We start from the raw sequence: 14,837 nt of genomic DNA on the forward strand, positions 1-14,837 counted from the left end.
ATGTCATGTTGTGAAGTATGTGAAGAATGGAATTTTGACAGCTGAATTTTGAAACATTGGTGTAATTGTAGCTTATCACAGGTATATCCATATCAGCTAATATGTCAGCTGCCAAGCAATACGCAATGGCAATGCAGAAATGATGTAAAAGGGAAGAACAATGAAAAGATATGTTTGTGGTAATTCACAATCCGTATCACAATTACATACATATACATCATTGTGATACCAGAGAGCTCTTGCAAGTTCATTCCGCAATTGTAAAATATGCTCGATACATATCTTGGACATAATTCTTTAATAATCATTATCAAGAATATATTGTTTATGGTGAAATAAGAACAAAATAATTACCAATATATGTAATATGTTTTATATAATGTCAGTATTGATGTTATTATCGGTATCTGTAAGCCAGGGTCTATTTGCAGGAAGTCAGTCAATCGTCATTATAAGAATAAGAGCAGTTTAAACATATCTAAGGTCACTGTTTCCTCAATGGAAAGAATGGAAAGGACAACAATATCTGTTTCTCAGAGTATAATCACCACCACACCTTGATTGCCTTTCAAACTGGCCTCAGTGGGAGCTACTCTTGTAAAGGAGCTAGATCTCTCTCATTGCATCATCGTCTATTGTGCACTTTCTGCCCTCGGCTCTGAGAACAAAGAGAGTCCTAAGGGAAAAAGGATCCTCAATGGACCAAGAATACCTTTGTGTAGAACCTGTTATCCTTTAAAGTCACAAACAATGGGACTAATATGAACAAAAGGAAAGTATGTCTGAGTGGCTCAGATCTTCCCCTTCCCCTGTCAGAGTCTCTCTCTTTTTCATAGAGCAGCCTGAAGTGAAATTCAACCTCTCGACCTTAAGGCTATTTGAATTTCTGCAGGAGCACCATGTTGTTTTTAAAGTTTCTTATTTATTTATTTATTTTACTAAAGTGCACTTTTAGAAAGAAACTACCCGAGCAGGCGTGGTGATAACACTTCAAAGAGTAAAATGAATTCTGGTTGGAAGACACAGTAGGAGACCTTTAACTAGCGCTAAGTAATTTATTATTTCGTTTAAGCAACTTGAATATTAGCAGATAGTGGATATAAGCAATTACCATTTCACACAATTATAACTGCTGAAACAATTAGAAGTTCAACCTCTTAAACACTAATGATGCAAGTTTGTGTCAGTTATTACAAACTCATGCTGTGCAGCTAAACATTGTTCAAACAGAGACAACTCGATTTATAAAACTCTAGCGGAGATCCAGAAATGCCAAATATGTCAGGCTTAATTACAACATCCATTTTCTAGCTGTGGAACTGGAGATGTGGGGTTTGTCTCATTCGTCATGGAATTGTAGATGTTCAAATTTCCATTTTTTTTTAAGGACTTCTCGCCCTTGTTTCCTTCAAAAGCTGATGTTGAAATTCAGTTCTTGACCTTATAAACAGCAGTTGAGAAAAGAGATGGATGAATCAAAACATTTGACTATATAAGCTGCAGACCTGAGAATAATAATGTTGTAGGTAAGTTAGATTTCAATTCTAAAGGGTTAGGCTGCAATTGTTCTATGTTTTTTCATCAAAGCCCATGAAAAGACCAAAACCAAACATTTGTTAGTCAGTGTCTCAATACTTTCTGTTTGTCTTAATCAGCTGCAAGCCCATTGGTTCCTTAACAAACAGGTCACAGATATTTGGTTTTATAGTGCGTTCCAGTTGTACTTGGAAGTCGGAATTTACGAGTTCCCAGTCGAAAATTTCGACTGGAATGCCCCGTAAAGTTGGATCTATGACTCAAAAAGTTGGATCTACCCCACCAGCTCTGACCTCAAAATCCAAGCTAGTAGCCCAGATGTAGTAATATGCTATTAGCAGTTTTGTCTAATTTGTGTCATTAAATCATTGGTACACACAGCACTGTCTAACTTCTATCTGTGGACATGTTGCTATGCTGTTTGTATACACCAAATACAGCGACATGCATTTTTATTAACTGGTATTACCATCATTGGCTAAACTGGCTAAAACTGGTTTTCTGACTTCTAAGCTGTAATGACATAAACTCAAGTGTGACGTCATTCCCAACTCCAACTTCCAACTTCCGAGGTAAATGGACAAGGCACAATTTATTAAAACAGCTGGGCACTGTACTTTCTCACTAATATGACTCAATACATTACTGAAACACAAGTAAATGGCCCATTTGCAAGGGACTATTTTCATCTGTGGATGAATACACAACTGCTGCTCTAGTGAGTATTTCCTGCAGCAGCGTGGTGGAGGTGTGTAGCGTAGAGGAATTAGTCATGTCCAGCTTTAGCTACACAGAACATACTTGTTAGCAGGATTAATTCATTGTTGGTTTTAGGCTTTTCAGGCAGTTTGTTGATGAGAAGAAAAATATATAGTATTGGCAGCCTGATCCTTTAAGTCATTACATTAGTCCAATAAAAAAGTCTTCGGTATGAGAGATTCATTGGTAGTCCTGACAGGCAGTAAAGAGCAGTAATCAGTGCATTTAGGTGTTTGTCTGTCTAAGGTTCAGAACCTGCTTTCAGCTGAGCCGAGGCCTTTTTCATTTGAGTGGGACGCCACTCCCTCTTCCAACCTGACCAGGAAATACGATACAGACATTTACATAGCAATAAAGTCAGTGTGAACCTTGGCTGATGAATTATCATGAGTGGGAGCGGGGCAGACTTTAATTCCAGCCTGGGCTCATAAAAGACAGTAGCCTTTTGTCGCTGACTCCGAAGACGATCCTTCAACATACACTGATGTCACACTTCATTACACTCAATGTCAGCTTCAGAAGAGGCAGGGCAATATACTGGTAGTAAAAACCCTAAAATTTGCCTACCCTTTGGCCAGTGAATTAACACTTGGCAATACTTTTTTTTGTGTGCGCTCCACTCGATCATAAAGCATCCTGTGTAGGAAAGCACCTTGTTTTAAAAAGACAGGTATGTTAATCACATTGCTCTCCAGTGACAAACAGAAAGCTGCTGTTCTTTACGGATACAAAAGGTTTGAAAAAGACGCTTTGTCCAATCGGATGCTGGGATCAGGTTTTCTCACAGGTACTGGGCTGGTGTGATAGTAACAGGTGCAGCATGGGAAACTAACGCTTTAGAGATGGAGACTGGTGTGGATTTCACCTCCTCGGGCCATGGATGTTCTCGGGTGTCTTAACGGTTAGACTTCAAGACCCTACTAGAGTCCAACTGTTGTTTGGCCGTTGTGATTCTCTCTGCCGAGGCTCATTTATTTCCCACTATCCCTCCCTCTTTGCCAGCATGAATAAATAAACAAAAATTGAGCTTCTTTGTTGGTAGGGCCACCTCCTCCATCAATAATCTTTGTGTTTGACCGTCTGTGTAGCACAAAGTGTAAGACGCGTAACATTTTCTTCTTCCCTTCTGAGTGTGTTAAGAGCTAAAAGGGTTTAAAAGTATATGTGGTAATAGAGCAGTAAAGATCAAAGGATTAGTGTGTGCTCTGTGAACGGGACGGAGAGTCCCTCGGCACCCATACAGCTCCTGATTTAGTAAATAGAGCTGCACGGATACACTCTTCCCATGTAAATTCCATCACAATCAGCAAGAGCAGACTGTGTTCAGGCGTAGCGCGTTACACACAGCTAACATGTCTAATACGCACACACACTCATATATGAGAGTTTGCACTGAGATTACTCATGTTTTACAGCAGTGAGTCGTTGTGCCGCTGGTAGCGACAGAGCTCTCAATTCATATTTCAAACGATCATATAGTAGAGCTTAATAGGTCAACAAGCAGCGAAGAGTTAAACCTCATCTGCTTCTCTCTGTAGCAGAAACCCGGCTTGCTAAGAGCAAACGACATCCTTTAGAGATGATGTGGGCTTTCTGCCCGTGCATATCACATTCTCAGGGACATAAACGTCCGTGTTGTGCAGAGTGGTATTGAATTTAAATACATTTTCATACAGAGCCCTGTCAAACCCACAAGACACTTTGCTGATGATTCACCAAAAGACTTTTTCATCGTTTAAAAAGTTCCTCTCCAAAATGTTACATATCCATTTTTGGATGAAAGGAAATCGATATCTCTGGTGCATCCTTCACTCTGAATAACCTGAGAAAACCACACACACACACACACACACACACACACACACACACACACACACACGCTTTGGCATTCAAAGTGTAAAATAAAGATTTTGTTTGCAATGTGTCATTTTTGAAGTCTGACTTTTTTTGTTGTTGAAATCACTTGATCTTAAGATTTTGTTTGCAATGTGTCATTTTTGAAGTCAGACTTTTTTTGTTGTTGAAATCACTTGATCTTTTCCTTGATTCTCTACAAAGCATCGTGCAAGAGAGAGAGAGGGAGAGAGGAGAGGATGCTTTACATAAAGTAGATAATAAAAACCAAAAACCTGCGTATAAAATCAACAAAACACAAGACCAGTAAAGCAGTAACAAGATTATAAAACGAACACATTTGATAATCTGCTTTTCTCAACAAAGCACTTTTTTGTCAGAGCATGCAGATTTATCATTTCAGAAAGAACCTTGTCATTTGTGGAGAGTTGTATTTCATCACGCCAACTGAATGGTTCTGTGTTTCTGTCACCTGAGAATGGTTTGAAGGATGAAACCTTGGCTAGTGGGGGGTGTGGCGGCTTGGCTTCGGTTGGAAACAGTGTGTTAAATCGGGCGATTGTGTGTGCGTGTGTGTGAGCGTATCGGTGTGTCACTGTGTGTGTGTGTGTGTGTGTGTGCGTGCATGAATTGAGCTGATAGAGGATATTGTTTGGCTTGGACCACTCAAAAAGTTTGCTGTTGACATCATTTAATGGAGTTGGTGAGCAGAGAGGAGGGGGGTGGGGGTGGGGGTGAACAGGGCAGAGGACGTTAGGAGGAGGTGGAGGAGGAGTGAGTTTACTCTCCTCCAGATAGTGTTGTTGGGGGGGGGGGCTTACCTGTTGTATCATTCTCATTCCTAAAACTGCTCTTATTTGGTTATCTGTGGAAAGATTTTAGTGTAATTGTATTATTTCATCCAATTTGCATTCATTTAGAGCATTATGCTTGCAGTACACACTGTATGTAAGAACAGCTGAGGGCTAAATGTTGCAGAAAATCAAGCACAGGGGAATTTGTGGTTGTGTTTGTTATGTGTATTAGCTCTTAAGAGTGCAACTAGGAATAGGTGCACTGGGTCCACAGTAAAACTAATGACCACACAAATTTCACTGATCACAGATAAACAACATGGCTAGAAATGTGTGGACACCTTAACATTACATCCACATAACAGCCTCTTCTCCTCTGTGAAGACTTTCTTCAAGGTTTTAGCTGGCTGCAGGGATTTTCTCACATTCGGCCACAGGAGAATTAGTGAAGTCAGATACTGATATTTGGTGATAAGTTCTGGCTCAGAGTTATTGAGGTTGAGGTCAGAGCTCCGTGCAGGCCAGTCAAGTTCTCCCACAGCAAACTGGGAAAAAAACATTTCTTCATGGAGCTGGCTTTGTGTATTTTGGCGTTGTTGTGTTGAAACAGGAAGGGATCTTCCCCAGCTGTTAAAACCACTATTATTAAAATATCAGTGTATGCTGCAGCTGTAAAATGACTCTTAATTAGAACTAACAGCCCTAGACTAAAATCACAAAAAACAGTATGCAGTCACTTTTTGACCTTGGGTGAACAGACAAATCTTTGTGATATTTAAAATTAAATACTACATTTGTAAATTCAAGTAGCTAAAGAAAAGCAAAGAAAATACAATACTTACTGTGACAAAAGTGTTACTCATTGAAAATCTCATCAACTGTTAAGTAGAACTTACATAATAATCTTTTTTTTCTTTTTTCTTTTGGCCAGAAGTGAATTTGAACTGAAAGAAGAAATGGAAATGTTTTATTTACATCAACAATGCAAATCAAACGTGACCTAATTTAACTTAATCTAACTCTTAATTTGTTTGCACACTGAGAACTAAAGCTTATGTTGGATGCACGCAGACACTTCTTTGTACACTCTCAGAGCACAAACACAGAGACATACAGTAAAAAAACGATACCTTTACACGCCGTCAAACAAACAGTAGAAACCTCTCCTGCGTGTTTCTGTCTTACTCTGCTCTACCTCTCATCTGGCCTCACACTCAATTTACCTCACATTCAAATCTCCTCGCGATCATGCATTTTTCAGATGGCAGCGGTTGTGGCGTCAGGTCATGCTCTGACTTCATCCCCACCCTTCCCTTTCCTTTTCATCACGTTCCAACAACGCCCCTGCCTCAGCACAACCTTACCTCCCAGGTTTTAATGGTGACCTATATCACACTGAGCAAGTAAACACGAGAGTGAAAAAAAACTGACAGAGGTCAAAGGGTAGGATTTTGAAAATTACTAATCCCTGAGTGTGTGTTGATGTGTATTTTGCTCTACTTTAACACCCCCCCATCCCCTCCCCTCTTTTCCCCCCTGTGGATTTAGTCCCTTTTGGCAGCTTGGAAAAGTAAATAGGGTGTGTTATCGCTGCCAACATACCTAACTCCAACTTCCTGGTTGGTTTTGACTGTCAGGACTGTCCCTCCCTGTCACAGTCACCAGAAATCTCTGTTAATGATTACCATTTCAACACAGACATCCCAGTGGCGCAGGGGTTTCCACGCTGCAGTGTGTTTGCTGTTGACATGTTATTATTTTTCAGATGGTGCAGAGAGAGTACTGTGTGTCCTTACATAATGCTTTCATTGACAGTTTCTCCTCAGCCATGCTGTTCCATGCTGTTAGGTCACAGGACAATTGGCTGTCTGAGAAAGTGTGAAAAGTAGATGGACATAGAAAGAGTGTGGGCTGCAGACTGGAAAAGATAAAGGGTTGATGTTGCTAGCTACGCTGTGGCTCGAGGGAGCCGTCACCTGGCAACCAGGAGATCACATTTCTACACATGTGCGCATGTGTTGTTCGTGTGAGTTTGTGCATGTGTTTGTGTGCGTTGTTTCAGGTGAAGTTTGAGGACAATGTCTTTTTTTTTTCAACACAGCAAAGCATCACACTCTAACAGTTACACACTGCTCAGGCCTTGGAGATGACAAGTGAAATCAGTATCACATGCTGCCAGCCTATCTCGTACCCCCCCCCATACATGCTTTCCCTCTCACCTTTTTCCTTGCTTTCTGTTTCTGCAGGGCGGGTGTCTCTGGTACGAATCACCACTCTGAGGCTGGAGGGCCTGCAGCTGGATGACCAGGGCTTGTATGAATGTCGTATCCTCTACTTACTGGATGAACCCACAGATGAGCGCCGAAACGGCACCTGGACCCTGCTTTCTGTAACTGGTGAGGCTTATGGAGGGTTAGTGGTAGTGGGGTTAGGAAGTGTGTGATCATGTATATGTTTACTTCATGTCTTTATGGCTGCCTGTAAAGTAGATTATATTTAGCTTCATTGGGAAAAAATCAGGGCTTCAAAATGAGATTAAAACATGATAAATAACGTTTAATCCAGATCATGGCTCTCACCCGGCACAGTACACAGACTGTGAACTGCGCACATTTCACAACATAAAGCAGAGAAAAGCCAGCCTTGAGTGTGCATGTGTATAAGGCTGGGTATGAAACTCCAATATTTTTTATGAAGTGAATATGTGAGTCAGTAACACAGAGTACTACCAACTATCAACTATCGTATGTTGGTATTTAATGCCTGATCAAATCTGTAGTCTTGTTTACTTCTTTGATCAAAGAGATTGTCATTTAACTAACTGTATTTTTAGAAGTTCCTCATGCAGCTGCTGCCGTTTAGATGTTTAACACACGATAAGAAAAAGTCAAATCTTTCAATTAAATACAGTACAACTGTAATTTATGAAGTCCATATTACTGATTAGGCCTTTAAAGTTGTTATCAGGCAATTTTTACACTTTGGTGGCCTCCAGAGGCAGCAACAGATTATCTTTAATCTTTAATTAATGAAATATCTTCCTATCCACATATATTTCTTACATATTGGTAGAAATGGTGATGATTTAGGAAAACAAATGTTTTGGTAAAAAGTCACGTTTTGTGAGTCCAACTTTTGCTCTATGCTCTTTATGAACACATTTTTAGAAGTTCCTGTGCAATCACACTCAATATTTTGGCCAAATAATGCAAATCTGTGGGATCTCAGTACATGTTGATGTTCTGTCAGTTAGCAGTTTAACATGCTTTTAACAATAAATCGCCTGCACATTGTGTCTTTTACACTTTTATCAATTTCTTCTTAAACATCAAAATTATCATTATACAAACACTTCTTTAAACTTTTACAGTTAAGTAAAGTTTTGCTTAAACAACCTTCTCAAAAACTTCCTTTTTAAAGACAAAATTGTTTAAAACCTTCAAGAGAGATGAGGTAATCTTAATAACTTGTGACTTTCTTCACACATGGTTCGGAAAGAGTCATCTCTGACTGGAGTTATTGTCATATTTATTGATGTGTTTAAATAATAGATCTAAATATGAAATGTGCATCATTATTTTTGTGCTTTGAAGTTTATCTGTATTTTAGAAAACCTTTGCTACGACTCTACGCACAAACGCACAGAACAAAGTATCGGCGCACGCTGCAGATCAAAGCGAGGGGAGACAGTTTCACAGAGCTGGTCTGTGTGAGCGTCAGGTTAGAGATGAGAATTATAATAGATTATGACTGTGTACTTGAGGCCTTGAATTTAACTTCACCGACATGCCCTGCAGGTATGTTTTTCATATCCTGTTGTTTGCATTCTGCCTCAAATGTGTGAGATTGTCAGTGGCCTTTACAGGCTGGCAATGCAGAGCTGGAAAAACTCTGCCTCTAAATATCTCTCTATATAAAGCAAGAAATCTCTGTCTGTCTGTATATATGTGTGTCTTTTGCTTATCTTTTGAACCATTCATCTGATCGACAGCGGCGGGTGCATTGCTTGGGCAAAAGGGGAGTGCTGTGTCGAATTTGGTGCAATTTGTACACATTATGCATTTAATATTAATAAGCTTTCAACACACCAGCGATCAGTGAGCTTCTCTGATCCGTGCGGGGCGGAGCTTCAGGGCTCTGCCGACTGACTCCTGCATGTCAGGGAGACATCAGAGACGAGGTTTGACATGAGTCAGAAAAAAAGTGCTGTAAAGAAAGAAAAGTAGACAGGGAAAAGAGTTTTTAATCAATAATGGACATGAAATCTGACATAACAGATCAGCAGCGAGCGACTACACAGGAGACGTTCAGGTACATGGAAAAACATAGGTCACCCGTGTTTTGGAAGCGCTCGGAGCCCAATACACAATGGCTGTAGTTACGTGTGTAAAACGAAGGAAATACAATACAAAATCAGTTAGTCTCATGCACCGAGACCTGACAATTGTATAGCACCACTACAGACAAAGCCCAAATCTTTGGAGCAAACATACCCACTCAAATCTGAAATGAGGGCACAGGAATTATGTAAGAGCCCAATCCACTTTATTTTAAGATGCACATTATCTTATTTTTTTTTAAATGCAGGCCTTATTTTACTAGAAATGACAAAAGAACGTGTATTTACTGTTAGTGTTTAGTATTTAATTGGTATTAGAGTACTAGTTATGTAACCTGTGTATAATAGAATAGAATGTTAGTTTCCTTTATGTTGTTGGTGTACATTCTCATTTCACGCCTCACATCAACAGGTATTCATTTTCTATGTGCTGAAGTAGCAGCCAGAAGCCAAGCACTCGGCCAGTTCTGAATAGCCTTGTATTAAACAGGCAGTGCACTACTATAACTAACAAGCAAGGAAACATTTTAAGAGACTGAAGCTCTATTGTTGAGCTGTGTACTGTAAATTAAAAGTGTATGATCAAGACTTCCTGCTTACTTATGTTGTCTTGTTTTAATTGGGTTAGGGTTAGGGTTAGGATTATGCCATTCATTTAACTGAAAAGCAAGGAATCTGTGTCTGTATGCGTGTGTGTCCTTCGCATATCTCACGAACCGAAGTGTATTGCTGGGGACTCAAGGAAGCACAGCATCGAATTTGGAAATTAATGACAAGAGTTTAGCCATCTCTTCTGTCTACAGACAATACAACTAACATCTCAATTTGTAATTCATAAAAGAAAAATGTACTCTATTCTTATGAAGATAAAAACATTGAATTAATTTTCAAACACAAATAGTATGAGTTCCGAGAGAAGGTAATATAGTTTTGAAGTGCTTTTTTTACTAACTCTTTTGTATCGAAATTTCAAATAAAGGGAATGTAAAATTACAAATACAGAAACGACCTCCTTCTCAGTCAAAACAAACAAAGAAAAGAACCCCGGTTGAGCAGTTAGACAAATCTAATAATTAGTTGAAGAAACAAGCAGACAAACCACAAAACTGTACATCAGATACATTTAGAAATATTTAAAAGGCATTTCAGTCACACTGTACACCCTTCACCATACATAATATAAATTCAGTGAGGTATAATCATATAATCTAGGGCCAAAACATATATATCTGTAGCTGGAGCAAGATGCCATCTGCCACAGCCTACATCTCTATACGTCTTAGAAAGTCAGACCTTTGTAAAATGAGAACAATGAATCATTTTGTAACATATGAGCTCATTGTTTGACATAGATAGAAGATATATGCACTATTTTAAAGCTTACTTCAAGGCTCTGCAGTTTCCCCCTCAAGATCACTCTCCCGTAGGCTTCTTACAAAGTCTTGAGGAGCCAAATGTAGTGAGAGATTCTCACCATAAAGATAAGACAACATGCCTTTCAACTTAAGGACAGGTATGAGAAAGCTATCCAAAGGCGTACTCTCAAACCAGTAAGGAAACTGAGAAGATTTATTGCTGACAGAACTACAAACTTGTAGATATCTAAAGAAGAAGTTGATGTTTAGGGAGACTATACTTCTTTGATCACTGCTGGAAAGACGCAAAGGGATTATCAAAGCAGAGGTCATTGAATGCTTAGATTAGCCAAGATTGAGCCATATTTTAAATGCACTGTCAGTCAAGGACGGAGGAAAGGCATGATTTGCTGTTAATAGACCAGAGAATGAAAATGTTTGAAAACCATCGTAGTGTCTGAATTGGTTCCAGATATTCAAAGGGGTTTTGACTATTATATTATTTTATAAGGAGACGAAGGAAGTAGAGCAGAGCTGCAAGTGATACTGGCTCGGAAAACATGGATACCATCACAAGCCACGAAGGGTGGAAGCTCAGTGTTTCATGTTGTAACCAATATTGTTAGGTTCCAAGATTGGCAAACTCCTAATATCAATTAATCAATCAATCAAACTTTATTTATATAGCACTTTTCATACAGAGAAGCATAGTTAAAGTGCTCTACAGTTAGTTGATTGACAAGCTGATAATAAGACAGAACAAGTCACAAAATAAAAAATGAATAATTCAAATACATTTAAAAAAAAAAAATGGAATAAAAACAAAGAACAAATTAAAGACAAAATTCAAGACCAATGCATACAAGTAAAAATAAATAATTAAATAGAATTAAATTTTTTTTAATGAGTAAAATAAGAGAGAACAAGAAAAAAGGTTTATAAGAGTAAAGAAACTAGTTTAAAATAGATTATTAAGACAAAAAAAAGTTATATAAAAGATGAAGTTTAATAAAAGCTGGACTAAGGCTAGGTTAAGAAAGAGATTAAAAGACAAAAGAAATAAATACAATTGATAAGAAGATAAAACTATAGAACGACAATAATAAAATAGTGTAAAACAAAGTAGACAAAATAAAAGATTAAAAAAATGTAAATAAATAAAAAAGAAACACAATAAAATAAAATAAAAAGACTATAAACTATTAAATTATTATTCAAAAGCTAGCAGAAGTTCCTCCCAAACTTCAGTTTCTACCACTAGATCTAAACCATGTTAGCCAAGCTAAAAATGACAATAAAAGAACTGTGGGCAGCTATATCAAGTGTCCATTCAAGAGATCCTCTTGCCATTATATTTGAGAGGACCAGACTCTCTGGCTAGTTGCAGAATCTGGTTTCAGGGCTTAAAGTAGTGACCTATGACAGTAAATGGAATGAATGAGGTGGTCCACCATCTTTTGGTTGTGTGTGTAGGGAGAAATGAGCATTATTGAGTATGGGCTTGTCCCCCAGGCTGTGTAAGTATTGCAAAAACTGATCCATAAAATGAATGATACGAGGGCCTTAAGTGCCATCAAGTCATGTGAATGTTGTTCATCCTAGATGTGGCTTTCCAGCTGCTTGAGTTAGGTAGTCAGCTGTCAGAGGGTGCATGTTAAAGCTCTGTGGGGTTAGGGTAAGTGTGTAGTGTGGAGGATGACGATTACATTTTCCCAAAAGATGTCAAGTTTAAGCAATTCCATCATGTAATGTAACTGTAGCATCCAAAGCACCAGTGACATCCCCATCCTCCTCCTTAGGATGTAAGGCAGGATCAGGTTGTGGTTGCCTGCTCTCTGTCTTGACCAAAGTTTTCATTTACCCCAGTCTAAAAGTTGTCCAATGAACGGCAAACAGTAAATTACGCTGGGACTGTGTTAAAAATAGGTACATTTAATCATGTTTTCTCAGAGGATGGGGAGAGATGTCCTATCTCTTTGACATGTTGGATGTCGCCCCAGAAAATGTTGAAGTTGCAAATGGTTTAGTATATGTTTGAGGATGTTTGTGAACATTAAAAGAAAAGGCTGTTTGTGTGCTCTCTGTGAGATCTGAAACTTAAAGTGGCAGCAAAATGTTCACGTTAGCAGATTCAACGTACTGCGTATACAACTGACATTTTCACTTTGGTATGTAAAATAATGACGGAACTTGATGCCAGTAAAACTGCACGCAGCCTGATGTTCTTTAACAAACCAAGCCGAGTGGCTGTCACACTGTATACAAACTGATAAAAAAAACGACAAAAGATTTATTGTCTGCAAGTCCAGCTTTTCTCTTTGCTGTTTTTCTCTTATTGCTGCTGCTTGGAGACAGTGTGGATCTTGTTATAGATTTCTCTTGCTGTAGACAAGGAACTGTCCATATCAGGCATTATTGATTTTTTTTGTGAGAAATAGATGGATTTTGTTATTATGTGGTATTTTTATATATAATCTTAAACTGTGTATCTTAAATTGTAGGTGGTTTTCCTAATATGCAAATGAATATGCTGTATGTTTTTAGTCTAAACACGCTGTAGATGTGGATACATTTTTAATGAACAATTGCAGCTTGCACTATTGTCAGAGAAATGCATTGTGTTTCCTGTGATTGCTTTAGAGATTACTTGTTCTTTTTGCATCCACAGTACAGTATCCTCAATACAGCTCTGATACGGAGTACAGAAAGTGAAGAGTTAACAGTGAGGCTGTTATTGATCAGATATGGATAAAAACAGTCATTTTGGATTACATGCACACATCATTTCCTGTGAATCCTTTGTGCATGCAAAAGTAGGCTAGATGAATCTAGGGTGGAAATTCCGTGACTAACAATAATATTACACTACAAAAAGATAATTATTACATAACTAAAATACAATGGATGGCTATTTCTGAAAAATCTTAATGTTTTGTTCTATAGCTCCACCCACCTTTACCCATTCGCCACCTCCCGTGGTGGAGGGTCTTGTTGGAAGTCACCTCTCTCTGGCCTGCGTTGCTAATGGCAACCCTATTCCGACCATTACCTGGTTAAAGGACGGCAGCGTGATTGAAAGAAAAAAATATCAGGTATGTGTGGACTTAAATGTACAATCATGTAGCTCTCCATCAAGGATAGAGTGCCATAAATCAGTTCAGAAAACAGTATGCAAAAAGGTGCTTTTATTTTTTTGATCATGATCACCATATACAGACTTTCTTCAGTATCAGATGCATTTCATCTGCACAGTGCAAACACAAACTGCTAGAGGGTAAAGCAACATGACTTTTGATGGTGAAAATGTAACAGAAAATAATCTAATAGACTGTAGACTAAAAACATGGAGATGTACTCAGGTTTAAGTTAAGTTCTCAGACAGGGTAAAGTTTTACTGGTATTCTACAGGTACTTCTTCTACTTTATAATCTATTATTGAAGTTTGGTACATTGAAGATATGACAGAGAAACTCTCAGATGTCAGGGACCATCAAAGTGCATTCAAAACAGGCCAAGGAAACTTTTCAGATTTTTGACATAGCATTCTCATTTTTTTCATAGACGCTTTAAACCAACTTTATTTTCATCTGGACCTCCTCACAGTGCACAACCTCCCTTTCTTAAAAAATGTGCAACATAGACCAGTGACCTGTTTTTCTTATTTTTAATTATACATACTTTAATATAATCTATGCTTTCTCCCATTATACGTATATACAACCTCTAATTTTTAACGGAAATCCTGCAATATGGCCCATTGTGTTTCTCACTTAAAATTTTTAAAATACAAATAATGTTTTAGAATTTGATTAATTAAGGTAAAACATCTTATTTTCTTTGTAGATAAACTAGTGTTTTTATGTATGGGGGAGTATGAACAGCAATAGAAAACAATTGAATGCAGAAAAATAAAGCAGCCTAGATAATAAACCCTTTTCACAGAATACATTTTGAAATGGTCAAAGTAGAGAAAAGCACAGGTGGAATGAATAACACAACAATGATAAGCAAGCAGGCTGTGGTATTGTGCATGCTCACTCACTGACATTGTTTATTGGGATACCTAATAGAATGGAGCCAATGCTGGAGTTATTATTTACAGCTGTGTTTTTCCTGCTTTGACAAGTCAAAATATGTGGGTCTACTTCTAGAAGTCACACCCACTTCTGGTATAAAATCAAAAACACACACAAATACAGA

At 38.2% G+C, this 14,837-nt stretch overlaps 1 protein-coding gene across 1 annotated transcript in view; it reads left to right on the top strand.

Moving 5' to 3' along the window:
* Nucleotides 1–14,837, top strand: part of igsf9a (immunoglobulin superfamily, member 9a) — a gene marked incomplete in the record, with an annotated part of 57,265 nt that overhangs the window by 9,575 nt on the left and 32,853 nt on the right. The window contains 2 exon segments of the mRNA XM_062434179.1: nucleotides 7,190–7,339; nucleotides 13,581–13,729. Of these exon segments, the coding sequence (XP_062290163.1) occupies nucleotides 7,190–7,339; nucleotides 13,581–13,729 (299 nt within the window).

Source organism: Scomber scombrus, chromosome 15 (genome assembly GCF_963691925.1).
Source record: "Scomber scombrus chromosome 15, fScoSco1.1, whole genome shotgun sequence".
NCBI lineage: Eukaryota > Metazoa > Chordata > Actinopteri > Scombriformes > Scombridae > Scomber > Scomber scombrus.